The sequence below is a fragment of the Mobula birostris genome, chromosome 8 (assembly GCF_030028105.1).
Source record: "Mobula birostris isolate sMobBir1 chromosome 8, sMobBir1.hap1, whole genome shotgun sequence".
Classification (NCBI taxonomy): Eukaryota; Metazoa; Chordata; class Chondrichthyes; order Myliobatiformes; family Myliobatidae; genus Mobula; species Mobula birostris.
In genome coordinates this window covers 130,478,949-130,498,325 of record NC_092377.1, presented here as the reverse complement: position 1 = coordinate 130,498,325, position 19,377 = coordinate 130,478,949, and the positions used below count along the sequence as shown (strand labels likewise).

General features: G+C 56.6%; 1 protein-coding gene across 1 annotated transcript in view; it reads right to left on the bottom strand.

Moving 5' to 3' along the window:
- LOC140201711 (sodium channel regulatory subunit beta-1-like) overlaps positions 1–9,957 on the bottom strand; it is a 136,876-nt gene extending 126,919 nt beyond the window's left edge. The window contains exon 1 of the mRNA XM_072266258.1: positions 9,515–9,957. Coding sequence (XP_072122359.1) covers positions 9,515–9,566 — 52 coding nt within the window. The 5' untranslated portion in view covers positions 9,567–9,957. The remainder of the gene's footprint in view (positions 1–9,514) is intronic.
- Between the last annotated feature and the right edge of the window lie 9,420 nt (positions 9,958–19,377).

Below are 19,377 nucleotides of genomic sequence, written 5' to 3'. Positions count from 1 at the left end.
AGAGAGACCCTACAGTGTGCACAGAGAGAGGCTACACTTGGACCAGGAAAAGCTACCCCATGCACCAGAGAGTGCCTACACTGTGCACACAGAGAGAGTCTACATCGTACACACAGGGAGAGCCTACATCATGAACACAGAGAGAGCCTACACCGTGCACGCAGAGAGAGCCTACACTGTGCACGCAGAGAGAGCCTACTCTGTGCACACAAATGGAGTATACACTGTGCTACAGAGAGAGTCTACACCGTGCACACAGAGAGAGTCTACACCGTGCACACAGAGAGAGAGCCTACATCGTGCACACAGAGAGAGCCCACACTGTGCACACAGACGGAGCCTACACCGGACACAGAGAGAGTGAGAGCCTACACTGTACACACAGAGAGAGCCTACACCGTGCACACACAGAGATAACCTATACCATGTACACATACAGAGCCTACACCGTACACACAGAGAGAGCCTGCACCAGACACACACAGAGAGTCGACACCGTACACACAGAGAGAGCCTACACCGTGCACACAGAGAGAGCCTACACCCTGCACACACAGAGAAAGCCTACACCATGCCGAGAGTCTACACCATGCACACAGAGAGATTCTACAGTGTACATACACAGAGAGAGCATACACCGTGCTACAGAGAGAGTCTACACCGTGCACACAGAGAGAATCTACACCATGCACACAGAGAACCTACACCATACACACAGAGAGAGCCTACACCGTGCACACACAGAGAGAGCCTACACCGTGCACGCAGAGAGAGAACCAACATCGTACACACACAGAGAGCCTAAATCGTGCACACAGAGAGAGCCTACACCATGCACACACAGAGAGAGCTTACATCGCTCACGCAGAGAGAGCCTACACCGTGCACACAGAGAGACCCTACACCGTGCACAGAGAGAGCCAACATCGTACACACACAGAGAGCCGACAGCGTGCACGCAGTAAGAGCCTACACCGTGCACACAGACAGAGCCCACAATGTGCACAAAAAGAGACCCTGCAGTGTGCACAGAGAGAGGCTGCACTTGGACCAGGAAAAGCTACCCCATGCACCAGAGAGAGCCTACACCGTGCACACAGAGAGAGTCTACACTGTACACACAGAGAGAGTCTACACCGTACACACAGAGAGAGCCTACAGCATGAACACAGAGAGAGCCTACACCGTGCACAGAGAGAAAGCTTACACCGTGTACACAGAGAGAGAGAGCCTACACTGTACACACAGAGAGAGCCTACACTGTGCACACAGAGAGAGCCTACACTGTGCACACAGAGAGGGCCTACACCGTGCACACAGACGGAGCCTACACCGGACACAGAGAGAGAGAGCTTACACTGTGCACACAGAGAGGGCCTACACCGTGCACACAGAGAGGGCCTACACCGCGCACACACAAAGACCACAATGTGCACAAAGAGAGACCCTACAGTGTGCACAGAGAGAGGCTACACTTGGACCAGGAAAAGCTACCCCATGCACCAGAGAGTGCCTACACTGTGCACACAGAGAGAGTCTACATCGTACACACAGGGAGAGCCTACACCGTGCACGCAGAGAGAGCCTACACTGTGCACGCAGAGAGAGCCTACACTGTGCACGCAGAGAGAGCCTACACCGTGCACGCAGAGAGGGCCTACACCGTGCACACAGAGAGGGCCTACACTGTGCACACAGAGAGGGCCTACACCGTGCACACAGAGAACCTACACTGTGCACACAGAGAGAGCCTACACCGTGCACACACTGATACGTACCCCGTAACTGGGTTGCCAAACCAGCAGAAATGGACCACTTAGTTGGAGTCTGGATTACTGGAACTAAGAAAGTTTTATTAAAGAAATAAGTAACATAGCACTCTAATAGTAAGGATATAAATGCAACAAGTTAGTAATGAATAAACACACATGTACACAGAACTAGGATAATAGAATCAATCAAGCTCTATTGCAGTCTAGGGGTAAAATGATCAGTCTCAAGTGATGCAGAGTTCAGTTCAGTTTCAGTTCGCAGTAATCACCGTCGTGCCATTGGGGAGAGAGAGAGCAAATGCTGATATTCAATTCGGATTCAACAGACCTTTGATATTCCTCGCAGTTAGCTCTTGGCGCGAGCCGTTATTAATGTCTTCTGAGGTCACCGACTGTGACCCCTCCATTCCGGACACAATCGTTCTTCTGCGGTGAACCCGGCACCCAGGCAAGGGTGGACACACACACACCAGGTTCCTGCCGATCGTACCGTCTCACCCTGTGCGTCTATGGTTGGTCCCGTGACCAGACCTCCAAAACTCACACCAACTTGTGGGGGCACACCGCACTTCCAAGGTCTTGTTGTGTCGTGGTGTCATCTTGCCTTAGCAAACCTGTTCCTTTTATCCCCCTGCTGGGGTATCGCCTGTCCATCAAACTTCAAACAGTTCAGGTTCAAAGCAACCGGTCTCTGACAATATTCGGAACTGTGTCTCCTTTCCGTTAATCCCTCTCGTCTCTCTCTTATTAGCATTTTGAATGTTTCCCCCATTTGTCTCTCGGTTATCTCTCTTATCAGCATCTTCTGATAACTTGGTCACAACACAGACAGCCTACACTGTGCACACAGGGAGAGCCCACACAGTGCACACAGGGAGAGCCTACAGCATGCACACAGAGAGAGAGCCTACACCGCGCGCACAGGGAGAGCCTGCACCGCGCGCACAGGGAGAGCCTGCACCGCGCGCACAGGGAGAGCCTGCACCGCGCGCACAGGGAGAGCCTATACCGTGCACAGAGAGAGCCTACACCGTGCACACACAGAGATTCTACACCGTGCACACATAGAGATTCTACACCGTGCACACATAGAGAGTCTACACCGTGCACACAGAGAGAGTCTACACAGTGCACACAGAGAGAGCCTACACCATGCACACAGAGAGAGTCTACACAGTGCACACACAGAAAGAGCTAACACCAGGCACCAGGGAGAGCCTATGCCTTGTAGAGAAGAAGCCTACACAGTACATGCGAGAGCGACTACACCATGCACAGAGAGAGCCCACACCGTGCACACAGAGAGAGCCTACACCGTGCACACAGAGAGAGTCTACACTGTACAAACTGATAGAGCCTACACCGTGCACACAGAGAGAGCCTACACAATGAACACAAACAGCGCCTGCACAGCAGACACAGAGAGATCCGACAACAAGCACACATAGACACCCTATACCATACATACAGAGAGCGCCTACACCTTGCAGACAGAGAGCGCCTACATTGTGCACACATAGAGAGAAGAGAACCTACAACGTGCACACAGAGAGCCTACACAGTGCACACAAAGAGAGAGCCTACACCTTGCAGACAGGGAGAGCCTACACCGTGCAGACAGAGAGAGAGCCTACAACGTGCACACAGAGAGAGCGCCTACAACGTGCACACAGAGAGAGATCCTACATTGTACACACAGAGATACCCTACACCGTACACACAGAGAGGGCCTACACCGTGGACCAGAAAGAGCTTACACCGTACACACAGAGAGAGCCTAAACCGTGCACACAGACAGCCCACACCGTGCACACAGAGAGCCTACAAGGGGCACACAGAAAGAGCCTACACCATGCACACAGAGAGAGCCTACACCGTGTACACAGAGAGAGCCTGCACCATGTACACAGAGAGAGAGCCTACACCATGCACACAGAGAGAGCCTACACCAGAAACAGAGATAGCCAACAACATGCACACAGAGACACCGTACACCGTACAGACAGATAGCGCCTACACCTTGCAGACAGAGAAGTCCTACACTGTGCACACAGAGAGAGAAGAGAGCCTACACTGTGCACAGAGAGAGAGAGAGCCTACAGCGTGCACACAGAGAAAGCCTACACTGTACACACAGAGAGAGCCTACCCCGTGCACACAGACAGAGCCTGCACCGTGCACAAAGAGAGAGCCTGCACCGTGCACAGAGAGAGCCTGCACCGTGCACACAGAGAGAGTCTACACCGTGCACACAGAGAGAGTCTACACCGTGCACACAGAGAGAGCCTATACCATGTACACAGAGAGCCTACACCGTGCATACAGACAGCACCTGCACAACACACACAGAGAGCCTACACCGTGCACACAGAGAGCCTACACCGTGCTCACTGAGAGAGACCCCAGACCGTACACACTCAAAGACACCCTACACCGTACACACAGAGAGATCCTACACCGAGCACACACACAGAGAGACTACACCGTACACACACACACACACACAGAGCCTACACCGTGCACACACACAGCGCCTGCACAACACACACAGAGAGCCTACACCGTGCACACAGAGAGCCTACACCGTGCTCACTGAGAGAGAGCCCAGACCGTACACACACAAAGACACCCTACACCGTACACACAGAGAGAGCCTACACTGTGTACATAGAGAGAGAGCCTACACCGTGCACACAGAGAAGGCCTACACTGTGCACGCAGAGAGAGAGAACCTACACCATACACACAGAGAGAGGCTACACCGTGCACAGACAGAGAGAGCCTACACCGTGCACACAGAGAGAGCCTACACCGTGCACACAGAGAGGCTACACCATGCACACACAGAGAGAGCCTACACCGTGCACACACAGCCAGCCTACACCATGCAGAGAGAGAGAGAGCCTACACCGTGCACACAGAGAAAGAGCCTACAATGTGCAGAGAGAGAGAGAGAGAGCGTACACCATGCACACAGAGAGCCTACACTGTGCACACAGAGAGTCTACACTGTACACACAGAGAGATCCAACACTGTGCATACAGAGACAGCCTACACCGTGCACACAGAGACAGCCTACACCGTGCACAGACAGAGACAGCCTACACCGTGTACACAGAGAGACCCTACACCGTGCACACAGAGAGAGCCTACACCGTACACACAGAGGGAGGCTACACCATGCACACACAGAGAGAGCCTACTCTGTGCACACACAGAGAGAATCTACACCATGCACAGCTGGCCTACACCGTGCACACAGAGAGAGCCTACACTATATACCATAGTGAGCCTACACCATGTGTCATAGCATGGTCTCACGGCTGCCTGACCAGAATTGCAAGAACCAATGTCCCAGAGATTTGAGCACACAGCTCAGCACATCATGGAGAGAGTCTCCCCTCCATGGACTCTCTCTTCTCTTCGCACTGCCATGGAAATCAGCCAGCATAGTCAAAGACCCCACCGCACCAACATTTTCTCTCTTCCCTCTCCCATAGGGCAGAAGATGAAAAATGTGAGGTGCTACATTCTGGTAGAACTATTCAAAATAGGACATACATGGTAAATGGTAGGGCATTATAGAATGCTTTAGAACAGAGGGATCTAAGAATAATGGTGCATAGCTCCCTGAAGGTGGAATCTCATGTGGTTAGGGTGGTGAAGAAAGCTTTTGGTTTGTTGGCCTTTATTAATCAGAGCATTGAGTATAGGGGTTGGGATGTAATGTTGAATTTGTATAAGGCATTGGTAAGGCCAAATCTGGAGTATTGTGTACAGTTCTGGTCACCGAATTATAGGAGGGATATCAATAAAACTGAGCGAGTACAGAGCAGATTTACTAAAAGGTTGCCTGGACCTCATCTCCTAAGTTACAGAGAAAGGTTGAACAAGTTACGTCTTTATTCTTTGAAGCGTAGTAGGTTGAGGGGAGACTTGATAGAGGTGTTTAAAATTATGAGGGGGATTGATAGAGTTGACGTGGTTAGACTTTTTCCATTGAGAGTGGGGAAGATTTAAACAAGAGGGCATGGGTTGAGAATTAGAGGACAAAAGTTTAGGGGTAACATGAGGGGGAACTTCTTTACTCAGAGAGTGGTAGTTGTGTGGAATGAGCTTCCAGCAGAAGTGGCTGAGGCAGGTTCTATGCTGTCGTTTAAAGTTAAGTTAGATAGATATATGGACAGGAAAGGAATGGAGGGTTATGCGCTGAGTGCAGGTTGGTGGGAATAGGATAGGGTAAGAGTTCGGCACGGACTAGAAGGGCCGAGATGGCCTGTTTCCATGCTGTAATTGTTAAATGGTTATATGGTTATATAAGATATAAAATCCTGAATACTGTACACGTACTACTCGGCTCAAGGGCAGATTCTATCCCACTATCATAAGACTATTCAATGTGCTAAATTGGAGTCTTGATCTCACAATGTACCTCATTATGACTTTGCACCTTACTATCAACCTGCACTGCACTTTCTCTGTAGCTGCTACACTTTATTCTGCATTCTGTTATTGTTTTACCTTGTTCTACCTCAAGGCACTGTGTCGTGATCTGATCTGTATGGACAGTATGCAAGACAAGCTTCGCACCATACATGTGAGAATAATAAACCAATTCCAGTGTTCCAATAACTTTTCAAATTGTGGTTACATAATGGTTTAGCACAGAAACGGTGATTGGGCCCACATTTCCTTTGCGGACTACGGGGCTAAACTACTCTCATTTGTCTGCGTTTGGGTCCTAAAACCCAATCGGTGTATGTATCCAAGCACCTCCTGAAAATCACAGCTACCAACTCATTTGGCGGCTAAATCCAGACAAGCTGCAGGGAACGAAACACCAAGGGATACGGGGCTTCCAGCTGAGAAAGGAGAAGGGGCCCGGTGGTGTGTGTGTGTGTGCTGGGGAGGGAGGTTACGAGTTGAAAGAAAGACCGCATGGATTGGAGAAGTTTGCGTTCCCTGCAATTCAGAGTGGATCCAGCAGAGGGAGCACAGCTCTGTGGGAGGGGAGGTGAGGAGGGGGCGGTGAGAACTTTCCTGCCTCTGTGAGCCCCTCCAGTCATCACACTCTCCCGGTCTCGGTGACTCTCTCTGGCCAGTACACCCTTTCCCGTCGAGCCGACATCCCTCCTCATCTCTGTGATACCCTCTGACCTCCACACCGCTCCCCGTCCCCGTGACACCCTCCGACCAGTACCCCCTCTGCGCTGTCTCCTGTCTCTGTGACCACACCCCCCCTCCCGGCCACTACACCCTGCCCTGTCCCCTGTCTCTGTGAACCCCCCCCCCCACGTCCCGGCCACTACATTGTGCCCTGTCTCCTGTCTCTGTGACCACACACTACCCCGCCCCCCACCCCCCACCCCCTGCCCTGTACCTTGTCTCTGTGAAACCTCCCCCCCTCTTCCCGGCCATTACATTGTGCCCTGTCTCCTGTCTCTGTGACCACACACTACACCACCCCCCCCCCCCGGCCACTACCCCCTGCCCTGTCCCCTGTCATTGTGACTCCTCCGAGCACTACACCCTGCCCAATCTCCTGTCTCTGTGACCTCTCCGACCACTACCCTCTGCCCTGTCTCCTGTCACCGTGAGCCTCCACTTCCAATTCTCAACCATTCTCTGATGTTCTGCTTCAGCCTCCAACTGCCCTGAACCCAGTTTTCAAGTTCCCTCTCCTCCCCTCACTCCTCATTTCAGAATATATATATACATACACATATACACACACACACACACACACACACACACACATATATTCCCAGCATTAACTCCCTCTAGGACCCCTGGGCTGTGATGACTTGGTTTGTGCACTCCACCAGCCATGTGGAGGTGTGTATAGTCCTCCATGGACAGGAGACAGCCCCATGTCCTTTCCTGTAGGAGGAATGGCCCCACCGGGAGCTGCTTGAACTTTGAGGGTCTACAGCTGTAACCGAGATGAGCTCCCATCGGTACAGAGCCCTCAGACACATCCTCCCAGCTTCTGTCACCACTCCGCCGATCAGCTCTCAGGGTCTCTCCACCCTCTCTCTATCCTTATTAACTGCCCCTCCTTTCTGCACTCATCCCTCCCTCATTCACTCCTCTCTCCTCCCCCTCATTCCCTACAATGCCCTTTCCTGTCCCTCAGAAGGGACCCTCCACTTTCCCTCTCCCTCAAAGAATCCCTACCCTATTTTGAAGGACCTCTCCCCTCTCTCATACAGTTCTGAAGTCTCTGCGCTCCTCCACTGTCCTCAGGCTGAGGGGAGAATCCCTCTCCACTTTCTTCCCACCCACCGAACCGCCACATAGGGGGAGAGGGAAGGAGATGGGATGGAGGGATGGCAAAGGAAAGGGGGAAAGGGAGAGTGATGAAGAGGGGGGAGAGGGATGGAGGGGTGGCAGGAGGAGAGGGGGCAGATGAGAGAGAGGGCGAGGGAAAGGGAGGGAGAGAAAATCGGGAAAGAGAGACAGAGGAAAGGAAAAGAAGAGAGCAAGGTACAGAGAAAAGAAGAGAGAAAAGAAAAGGTGGCAGGAGAGAGAAAAGGAGGGGGAAGGAGAGAGAGAAAGAATTGTACCTTGTGAGAGACCCCTCTCCCTCCACAAACTTTCCCCCACAATTCTGAGCTTGCCTGATATACGGGAGAGGATATGAGGCAAATTCGCCTCATTTATGTTAAATGATGACCTTGTATTTATCACCATATCTCCTGGTTTTGTGCTGCCAAAAAAGATGCTGCAGAGAGAGAAAAATTATCACCTGGTCTAGTGTGCTGGCTTAACCTTGCATCATTAGTGAAGAAAGTCTATAATTTCAGAGTTAAGCAGATAACCCTTTATTTTATAAGTGTCCCCTAGTTCTAATTATCAGATTCGCCAGGGATTAAAGATTCTCCTCATCTTAAAAAGGCAAGTGTTCCCTGGTTGTGGAGTGCCTAATGTGTACCTCCAAGAGAGATTTCACAGTAAATCCACCGCAGATTGGCCAGCCCTTCCCTACTTTGTAACAGTATGCCCCAGGTCTGGAGAGTCAGAGAGGGGGAGGGAGAAGGTGGGAGGGGAGAGGGGGAGGGAGAATGTGGGAAGGGAGAGGGTGAAAGAGGATTGAGGGGGAGGAAGGAGGAGGGGCACAGAAGGGGGGGAGGTGATAGAGGTAAATAATACACCTCGCTTCTGTTTTAAATAGATTTTACATCCGGCTTTTGTTTTCACTCCATGCCCTTCATAGTGGGGTGCCCTCGACCCGGCACACGGGGTGGGGGGAGGAGGATGTTTCATCCAAGTGAAGAGATTTTGTTATTTATCAGCGTCCTCTAGATACGAGCTGTGTTACCACCAGAAATCCTCTCCGGGGTGGGGGGGAGGGGGTTTGGGGTTTCAAAACTCGTCTCTGTTTCCACGGGCGCCTATTTATTCCATAGCAGGATCCCCCGAGCAGAGCAGAGAATTGTCGCCCACCGCGTGTTAAATTGATTAGGACCTAACAGTGTCCCCTTGATCTGGCATCTCAAGAAGAGAAATTCCTCCCGTCGGTGTTTTAAACGAACGGCCCTTGTTGGATTTAACAGTCTCGCCTGGTGTTAACGCTTTAAGAAGAGAATTGTCAGTGATCTCGGTCTTATTTGAACGACCCTTTCTGATTTAACCGATCAGTCTTAGATGAGGTCTATTCAATCATCTCTGCACGAGTATCAACCCCTCCTCCCCCCTCACACAGAAGCCTGGTATTAGGACACACTGAATGATAACTCACCCCAAAACAAGCAAAGACTGGCGTAGAGTAAAATCTTTTGAAGAGAATCCATTATAGACCTGGCAGCCGGTAAGGTTGAATTATAAATCCTTGCTGCAAGATTACTGCCTCCAGAGCCACATGGTGCGTTGTTTTATCCAGTGAAACTCCACGAACCGAAGCGTGAAAGGCCCTGGCAATAGCACGGAGGCCGGCCCAGCCGTTTCGGAGAGATCTCACATCTGCCGTCAAAGGAGTTCTTGAATCTTGAGCAGGTATTTATAGAAACGGCCGAGTGCGAGAGCCGGAGATGGGTCGCGTTCCGGGTGAGAGCGGCGGGCAAGGAGAGCGCTGCGGATGTGTGCTGCAGTGCGAGAGAGGGAAGGAGGGGGCTGTGCGAGAGAGAGGAAGAGGAAGAGAGAGAGCGAGAGAGGGAAGGAGGGGGAAAGATGGAAAGAGGATGGGGATGAGAGGAGGAGGAAAAATAGAAAGGGGAAAGGCAGGAGAGGAGAAAAGGGAAAGAGAGAGTGTGGAGAGAAGAGGGGAGGGTGAGTAGGGTAAAGTAGAGGGAGTGAGGGAAATAAGGGGAGGGAGGGGGAGAAGGAGGCGGGGGAGGGAGGGGCGGGAGAGGGGACGGGTGCGGAGGTATGAGGGTGGTGTGAAGGGGAGAAGGGAGGGAGAGTAGAGGAGAGGAGGTGAAAGGGGAGGGAGGGGTGGCAAAGAGGGTGTAGAAGGAAGAGAGGAGGAAGTGGAAAAGGACAGGGGTAGGGAGAGGCCGGGATGCGGAGAGGAGGCAATGAAAGGAGGGGAGAGAGGAGGGAGGGGACAGAAGGGGAAGCGAGAGGGTAGGAAGGTTGAGTAGGGATGGGGAAGGAGAGTGATCTTGGAAGCCTGTGTAATGTGAGAAGGAGATGGGGGGAGAGAATGAAGGGAGAGAGAGAAGGAAGAATTGAAGGACATAGGGGGAAAGAAAGTGGGGTGCGGAGGTGGTGAAGGAGAGGGAGTAGGAGGGAGCAGAATGGGAAGGAGGGAGGGAGAAAGTGGAGTGTGATGGGAAGGAGAAAACAAATGTGGGAGACTAGGAGAGCAGGGAGAGGGTAGAAAATGGGGAGGGCTTTGGGAAGAAAGAGAGCTAGAGAGAGGACGGTGAGGATACAGCAAGGGAAGAGGGTGGGGGAGTGGGAGAGTGTCTGAGAGGGAGAAGAGGAGGGCTAGAGAGAGGGGAGCAGTGAGTGAGGAGGAGGGGTGAGGGAGAAGGATGAGGGGAGAGAAGAAATGGAGGGATCTGAGGATACAGAAGGATGATGGAGAATTGAGATGAGGGAGGGATAGAGAAGGGAGAGAGTGTGTGAGAGAGAGGAGAAAGAGTTGGGGCAACAGGAGGCAATGAGAAGGTGCAGAGAGGAGAGGAGAAAAGGGATGCGTGCAAAGGGACTTTGGAGTCTTAGTGCTGGTCTCTCTAAAAATGATCTTGCAGGTTAAGTCAGTGGTGAGGAAGGAAAACACAAAGTTAGCATTCATTTGGAGAGGACTAGAATATAAAAGCAAAGATGCAATGCTGAAGACTTATAAGGTACTGGTCATACTGCAGACTATTCTGAACAGTTTTTGGGCCCCTCACCTAAGAAAGGGTGTGCTGCCATTGGAGAGGACCCAGAGGAGGTTCATGAGAATGATCCCGGGAATGAAAGGGTTAATGTACAAGGAGCATTTGATGGCTCTGGGCCTGTACTTGCTGGAGGTGAGAAGAATGAGGGGGAATCTCGTTGAAACCTAGCAAATATTGAAAGGCCCAGATAGTGTGGAAGTGGCGAGGATGCTTCCTTCAGTGAGGGGGTCTCGGACCAGAGGGCACAGCCTCAGAATAGGACATCTTTTTAGAATCTCTTTAGCCAGGGGGTGGTGAATCTGTGGAATTCACTGCCACAGGCAGCTGTGGAGGCCAAGTCATTGGGTATAATTAAAGTGAAGGTTTTTGATTAGAAAGGGGGTCAAAGGTTATGAAAAAAAAACAGAAGAATTGGTTTGAGGGTGAAAATATGAACGTGACAGAGCAGAGTGAAAGGGCTGACTGGCCTAATTCTGTTGCCCATGTCTTAGGATCTTGTGAGGGAAGGGAGTCGGGGAGAGTGGTGAAGGCTCACAGGTAGGAGGCAGGAGAAGAGAGTGGGGTGGAGGAGAAAGGGGGAGAGGAAGAGGGAAGCAAAAGTGAGAAATAGGAGGGAGTGAAAATGGAATGAGGAGAGGAAAGAAATGGGGAAAAAGTGTGGGGGAGAAAGGCGGAGAGATAGGAGGGTGGGAATGCAATAAGGAGGGACAGTGGGAGAGGGGAAAGTGAAGGAGGGATAGGAAGACAGGCAGTAAGTGAGGATGGTTGAGGGAGAAGGGAGGGAAGGGGGGACATAGAAAGGTGAGGGATAAGTCAGGAGAGGGAGGCCATGATGGTCAACGGAACAACACAGAACACAACAAAACAAACAGTAGTAAAACAACCCTTCCCTTCACTCCCCACCTACACACACATACAGTCCTCTAACCCCAGGACAGGACAGGCCTCCAGGATTCAGCCACTGGGTTTTGACCTTGGGTATTGACCCCCAGACTAGCTGATGGATGGACCCGGAGCTCTAGACCCACTGTGGGCCTCCTGCCTCTGGCTCACATGGACATCCAGTCCCAGCACCCACAGACCTGATCCAGGCCACATCCATGGATGTCCTTCGCTCCTGTGCACGTAACTGTCCTTCTAGTTGGGGAGCACAGGGACAGGCCCTTCAGCCCATCATTTGTATGCTGGTTATCAACCTCTCTGTCCGCTGATCGCATCTCATTCTCCCCACATGCCCGTCAGCTCCCCCTCCACACTCCACTCTTCAGCCCCAGACAAACTAACCAATTAACCAACCTGCATATTGTTTCCTGGAATGTAGGAGGGAACCAGAACCCCAGTGAATCCCTGGGGTCACAGGGAGAACATGGAAGACACACGCACACACACCACTCCACTCCCCTCTCTCACACACACCACTCCACTCTCTCTCTCACACACACCACTCCACTCTCTCTCTCGCACACACCACTCCACTCTCTCTCTCTCACACACCACTCCACTCTCTCTCTCTCACACACACCACTCCACACTCTCTCTCTCACACACCACTCCACTCTCTCTCTCACACACACCACTCCACTCTCTCTCTCTCACACACACCACTCCACACTCTCTCTCTCACACACCACTCCACTCTCTCTCTCACACACACCACTCCACACTCTCTCTCTCACACACCACTCCACACTCTCTCTCTCACACACCACTCCACTCTCTCTCTCACACACACCACTCCACTCTCTCTCTCTCGCACATACCACTCCACTCTCTCTCTCGCACATACCACTCCCACTCTCTCTCTCGCACACACCACTCCACTCTCTCTCTCGCACACACCACTCCACTCTCTCTCTCGCACACACCACTCCACTCTCTCTCTCGCACACACCACTCCACACTCTCTCTCTCACACACCACTCCACTCTCTCTCTCACACACACCACTCCACTCTCTCTCTCGCACATACCACTCCACTCTCTCTCTCATACACACCACTCCACTCTCTCTCTCATACACACCACTCCACTCTCTCTCTCGCACATACCACTCCACTCTCTCTCTCGCACACACCACTCCACTCTCTCTCTCGCACACACCACTCCACTCTCTCTCTCGCACACACCACTCCACTCTCTCTCTCGCACACACCACTCCACTCTCTCTCTCGCACACACCACTCCACTCTCTCTCTCTCACACACCACTCCACTCTCTCTCTCTCGCACATACCACTCCACTCTCTCTCTCTCGCACATACCACTCCACTCTCTCTCTCGCACATACCACTCCACTCTCTCTCTCGCACATACCACTCCACTCTCTCTCTCGCACACACCACTCCACTCTCTCTCTCTCACACACCACTCCACTCTCTCTCTCTCGCACATACCACTCCACTCTCTCTCTCTCGCACATACCACTCCACTCTCTCTCTCTCGCACATACCACTCCACTCTCTCTCTCGCACATACCACTCCACTCTCTCTCTCGCACACACCACTCCACTCTCTCTCTCGCACACACCACTCCACTCTCTCTCTCACACAGCCACTCTCTCTCACACGCCACTCTCTCTCACGCGCCACTCTCTCTCACGCGCCACTCTCTCTCTCACGCGCCACTCTCTCTCTCACGCGCCACTCTCTCTCTCACGCGCCACTCTCTCTCACGCGCCACTCTCTCTCACGCGCGCCCCCACTCTCTCTCACGCGCGCCACTCTCTCTGTCACGCGCGCCACTCTCTCTCTCGCGCTCCACTCTCTCTCTCACACGCGCCACTCTCTCACAAGCCACTCTCTCTCACAAACATCACTCTCCCTCACACATACACACCACTCCACTCTCTTTCCTCTCTCTCACACGCCTCTCTCTCTCACACGCCTCTCTCTCTCACACGCCTCTCTCTCTCACACGCCACTCTCCCTCTCACACACACACACCACTCCACTCTCTCTCTCTCTCTCTCACACACGCGCCTCTCTCTCTCTCACACGCGCCTCTCTCTCTCACACGCGCCTCTCTCTCACACGCGCCTCTCTCTCTCACACACTCCACTCCCTCTCTCTCACGCGCCACTCTCTCTCACGCGCCACTCTCTCTCACGCGCCACTCTCTCTCACGCGCCTCTCTCTCTCTCTCACAAACACCACTCTCTCTCACACACACACAGACACACACCACTCCACTCTCTTTCTCTCTCACACGCGCCTCTCTCTCTCACACTCCACTCTCTCTCTCACAAGCTACTCTCTCTCTCGCACCGCGCCTCTCTCTCTCTCTCTCTCTCTCTCTCTCACGCGCCTCTTTCTCTCACGCGCCTCTCTCTCTCACACTCCACTCTCTCTCTCCACAAGCTACTCTCTCTCTCGCACGCGCCTCTCTCTCTCTCTCTCTCTCTCTCTCTCTCACGCGCCTCTCTCTCTCACGCGCCTCTCTCTCTCACGCGCCACTCTCTCTCGCACGCGCCACTCTCTCTCACAAACACCACTCTCCCTCACACACACACACACACACACACACACACACACCACTCCACTCTCTCTCTCTCACGCGCCACTCTCTCTCTCACACGCCACTCTCTCTCTCACACGCCACTCTCTCTCTCACGCGCCTCTCTCTCTCACGCGCCTCTCTCTCTCACGCGCCTCTCTCTCTCACGCGCCTCTCTCTCACGCGCCTCTCTCTCTCACGCGCCTCTCTCTCTCACGCGCCTCTCTCTCTCACGCGCCTCTCTCTCGCGCGCCTCTCACTCTCACGCGCCACTCTCTCTCTCTCTCACACACGCACCACTCTCTCTCTCACACACGCACCTCTCTCTCTCTCTCTCGCACGCTCCACTCTCTCTCTCGCGCGCTCCACTCTCTCTCTCGCGCGCTCCACTCTCTCTCTCGCGCGCTCCACTCTCTCTCTCGCGCGCTCCACTCTCGCGCAGCGCTCCACTCTCTCTCGCGCGCGCTCCACTCTCTCTCGCGCGCGCTCCACTCTCTCTCGCGCGCGCTCCACTCTCCCTCGCGCGCGCGCCCCTCACTCTCCCTCGCGCGCCGCTCACTCTAGCGCGCCGCGCCGCTCACTCTCTCTCGCGCGCGCCCCGCTCACTCTCTCTCGCGCGCGCGCCGCTCTCTCTGTCACGCGCGCGCGCCGCTCACTCTCTCTCGCGCGCGCGCCCTCTCACTCTCTCTCGCGCGCGCGCCCCCTCACTCTCTCTCTCGCGCGCGCCACTCTCTCTCTCTCGCGGCGCGCCCCCACTCACTCTCTCTCGCAGCGCGCCCCACTCACTCTCTCTCGCGCGCGCGCCTCTCACTCTCTCTCGCGCGCGCGCCCCTCACTCTCTCTCTCGCGCGCGACACTCTCTCTCTCTCGCGCGCGCCCCACTCACTCTCTCTCGCGCGCGCCCCACTGACTCTCTCTCGCGCGCGCCCCACTGACTCTCTCTCGCGCGCGCCCCACTGACTCTCTCTCGCGCGCGCCCCCACTGACTCTCTCTCGCGCGCGCCCCCACTGACTCTCTCTCGCGCGCGCCCCACTGACTCTCTCTCGCGCGCGCCCCACTGACTCTCTCTCGCGCGCGCCCCACTGACTCTCTCTCGCGCGCGCCCCCACTCACTCTCTCTCGCGCGCGCCCCCACTCACTCTCTCTCGCGCGCGGCCCCACTCACTCTCTCTCGCGCGCGCCCCCACTCACTCTCTCTCGCGCGCGCCCCACTCACTCTCTCTCGCGCGCGCCCCCACTCACTCTCTCTCGCGCGCGCCCCACTCACTCTCTCTCGCGCGCGCCCCACTCACTCTCGCGCGTGCGCCACTCTCCCTCGCGCTCATCTCTCTCTCTCGCGCGCCGCTCTCTCCCTCTCTCGCGCGCGCCGCTCTCTCCCTCTCTCGCGCGCGCCGCGCTCTCCCTCTCCCGCGCGCGCCACTCTGTCTCTGGCGCGCCACTCTCTGTCTCTGGCGCGCGCCACTCTCTGTCTCTCTGGCGCGCGCCACTCTCTGTCTCTCTGGCGCGCGCCACTCTGTCTCTCTGGCGAGCCCCACTCTGTCTCTCTCGCGCGCCCCCACTCTGTCTCTCTCGCGCGCCCCACTCTGTCTCTCTCGCGCGCCCCACTCTGTCTCTCTCGCGCGCCCCACTCTGTCTCTCTCGCGCGCCCCACTCTCTGTCTCTCTCGCGCGCCCCACTCTCTGTCTCTCTCGCGCGCCCCCACTCTCTGTCTCTCTCGCGCGCCCCACTCTCTGTCTCTCTCGCGCGCCACTCACTCTCTCTCGCGCGCCACTCTCTGTCTCTCTCGCGCGCACCACTCTCAGGCGCGCGCCTCTCTCTCTCTCTCTCTCTCCCTCTCTCGCGCGCCCCTCTCTCCCTCTCTCGCGCGCCCCTCTCTCCCTCTCTCGCGCGCCCCTCTCTCCCTCTCTCGCGCGCCCCTCTCTCCCTCTCTCGCGCGCCCCCTCTCTCCCCTCTGTCGCGCGCCCCTCTGTCGCGCGCCCCTCTGTCGCGCGCCCCTCTGTCGCGCGCCCCTCTGTCGCGCGCCCCTCTGTCGCGCGCCCCTCTGTCGCGCGCCCCTCTGTCGCGCGCGCCACTCGCTGTCTCGCGCGCGCCACTCGCTGTCTCGCGCGCGCCACTCTCTGTCTCTCTCTCTCGCGCGCGCCACTCTCTGTCTCTCTCTCTCGCGCGCGCCACTCTCTGTCTCTCTCTCTCGCGCGCGCCACTCTCTGTCTCTCTCTCTCGCGCGCGCCACTCTCTGTCTCTCTCTCTCGCGCGCGCCACTCTCTCCCTCTCTCGCGCGCGCCACTCTCTCTCTCGCGCGCGCCACTCTCTCCCTCTCTCGCGCGCGCCACTCTCTCCCTCTCTCGCGCGCGCCACTCTCTCCCTCTCTCTCGCGCCACTCTCTCTCGCGCGCGCCTCTCTCTGTCTCTCTCTCTCGCGAGCGCCACTCTCTGTCTCTCTCTCTCGCGAGCGCCACTCTCTGTCTTTCTCGCGCACGCCACTCTCTGTCTCTCTCTCCCTCGCGCGCCAGTCTCTGTCTCTCTTGTGCGGCACTCTGTCTCTCTCTCTCGCGCGCCACTCTCTGTGTCTCTCGCGCGCCACTCTCTGTGTCTCTCGCGCGCCACTCTCTCTCTCGCGCGCCACTCTCTCTCTCGCGCGCCACTCTCTCTCTCGCGCGCCACTCTCTCTCGCGCGCGCCACTCTCTCGCGCGCGCCACTCTCTCTCTCGCGCGCGCCACCTCTCTCTCTCGCGCGCGCCACTCTCTCTCTCTCGCGCGCCAATCTCTCTCGCGCGCCACTCTCTCGCGCGCCACTCTCTCGCGCGCCACTCTCTCTCTCGCGCGCCACTCTCTCGCGCGCCACTCTCTGTCCCTCTCGCGCGCGCCACTCTCTGTCCCTCTCGCGCGCGCCACTCTCTGTCCCCTCTCGCGCGCGCCACTCTCTGTCCCTCTCGCGCGCGCCACTCTCTGTCCCTCTCGCGCGCGCCACTCTCTGTCCCTCTCGCGCGCGCCACTCTCTGTCCCTCTCGCGCGCGGTCACTCTCTGTCCCTCTCGCGCGCGTCACTCTCTGTCCCTCTCGCGCGCGCCACTCTCTGTCCCTCTCGCGCGCGCCACTCTCTGTCCCTCTCGCGCGCCACTCTCTCTCTCGCGCGCCACTCTCTCTCTCGCGCGCCACTCTCTCTCTCGCGCGCCACTCTCTCTCTCGCGCGCCACTCTCTCTCTCGCGCGCCACTCTCTCGCGCGCCACTCTCTCGCGCGCCACTCTCTCGCGCGCCACTCTCTCGCGCGCCACTCTCTCGCGCGCCTCTCTCTCTCTCTCGCGCGCGCGCCATTCTCTCTCTCGCGCGCGCGCCCACTCTCTCTCTCGCGCGCGGCGCCACTCTCTCTCTCGCGCGCGCGCCACTCTCTCTCTCGCGCGCAGCGCCACTCTCTCTCTCGCGCGCCACTCTCTCTCTCGCGCGCCACTCTCTCTCTCGCGCGCCACTCTCTCTCTCGCGCGCCTCTCTCTCGCGCGCCACTCTCTCGCGCGCCACTCTCTCGCGCGCCACTCTCTCGCGCGCCACTCTCTCTCTCGCGCGCCACTCTCTCTCGCGCGCCTCTCTCTCTCGGGCGTGTGCCAATCTCTCTCTCTCTCTCTCTGGAGAGCGCCACTCTCTCGCGCGCGCCACTCTCTCCCTCTCTCTCGCGCGCCACTCTCTCCCTCTCTCTCGCGCGCCACTCTCTCCCTCTCTCGCGCGCCACTCTCTCCCTCTCTCGCGCGCCACTCTCTCCCTCTCTCGCGCGCCGCTCTCTCCCTCTCTCGCGCGCCGCTCTCTCCCTCTCTCGCGCGCCGCTCTCTCCCTCTCTCGCGCGCCACTCTCTCCCTCTCTCGCGCGCCACTCTCTCCCTCTCTCGCGCGCCACTCTCTCCCTCTCTCGCGTGCCTCTCTCTCGCGCGCCACTCACTCTCTCTCGCGCGCGCCACTCACTCCCTCTCGCGCGCGCCACTCTCTCCCTCTCTCGCGCGCCACTCTCTCCCTCTCTCGCGCGCCACTCTCTCCCTCTCTCGCGCGCCACTCTCTCCCTCTCTTGCGCGCGCCTCTCTCTCGCGCGCCACTCACTCTCTCTCGCGCGCCACTCTCCTCCCTCTCTCTCGCGCCACTCTCTCTCTCTCTCTCTCTCTCTCGCGCCACTCTCTCTCTCTCTCTCTCTCTCTCTCGCATGCGCCACTCTCTCGGGTGCCACTCTCTCTCTCTCTCTCTCTCTCTCTCTCTCGCGCCACACTCTCTCTCTCTCGCGCGTGCCCTTCTCTCTCTCTCGGGCGCGCCTCTCTCTCGGACGAGCGTCTCTCTCAGGCGCACCTCTCACTCTCTCTCGCGCGCCACTCTCCTCCCTCTCTCTCTCGCGCCACACTCTCTCTCGCGCCACACTCTCTCTCGCGCCACACTCTCTCTCGCGCCACACTCTCTCTCGCGCCACACTCTCTCTCGCGCCACACTCTCTCTCGCGCCACACTCTCTCTCGCGCCACACTCTCTCTCGCGCCACACTCTCTCTCGCGCCACACTCTCTCTCGCCCCTCTCTCTCTCTCGCGCGCCCCTCTCTCTCTCTGGCGCGCCCCTCTCTCTCTCTCGGACGAGCCTCTCTCTCGGGCGCGCCACTCACACTCTCTCGCGCGCCACTCACACTCTCTCGCGCGCCACTCACACTCTCTCGCGCGCCACTCACACTCTCTCGCGCGCCACTCACTCTTGCGTGCGCCTCTCTCTCGCGCGCGCCACTCTCTCGCGCGCGCCACTCTGTCTCTCTCTCGCGCGCCACACTCT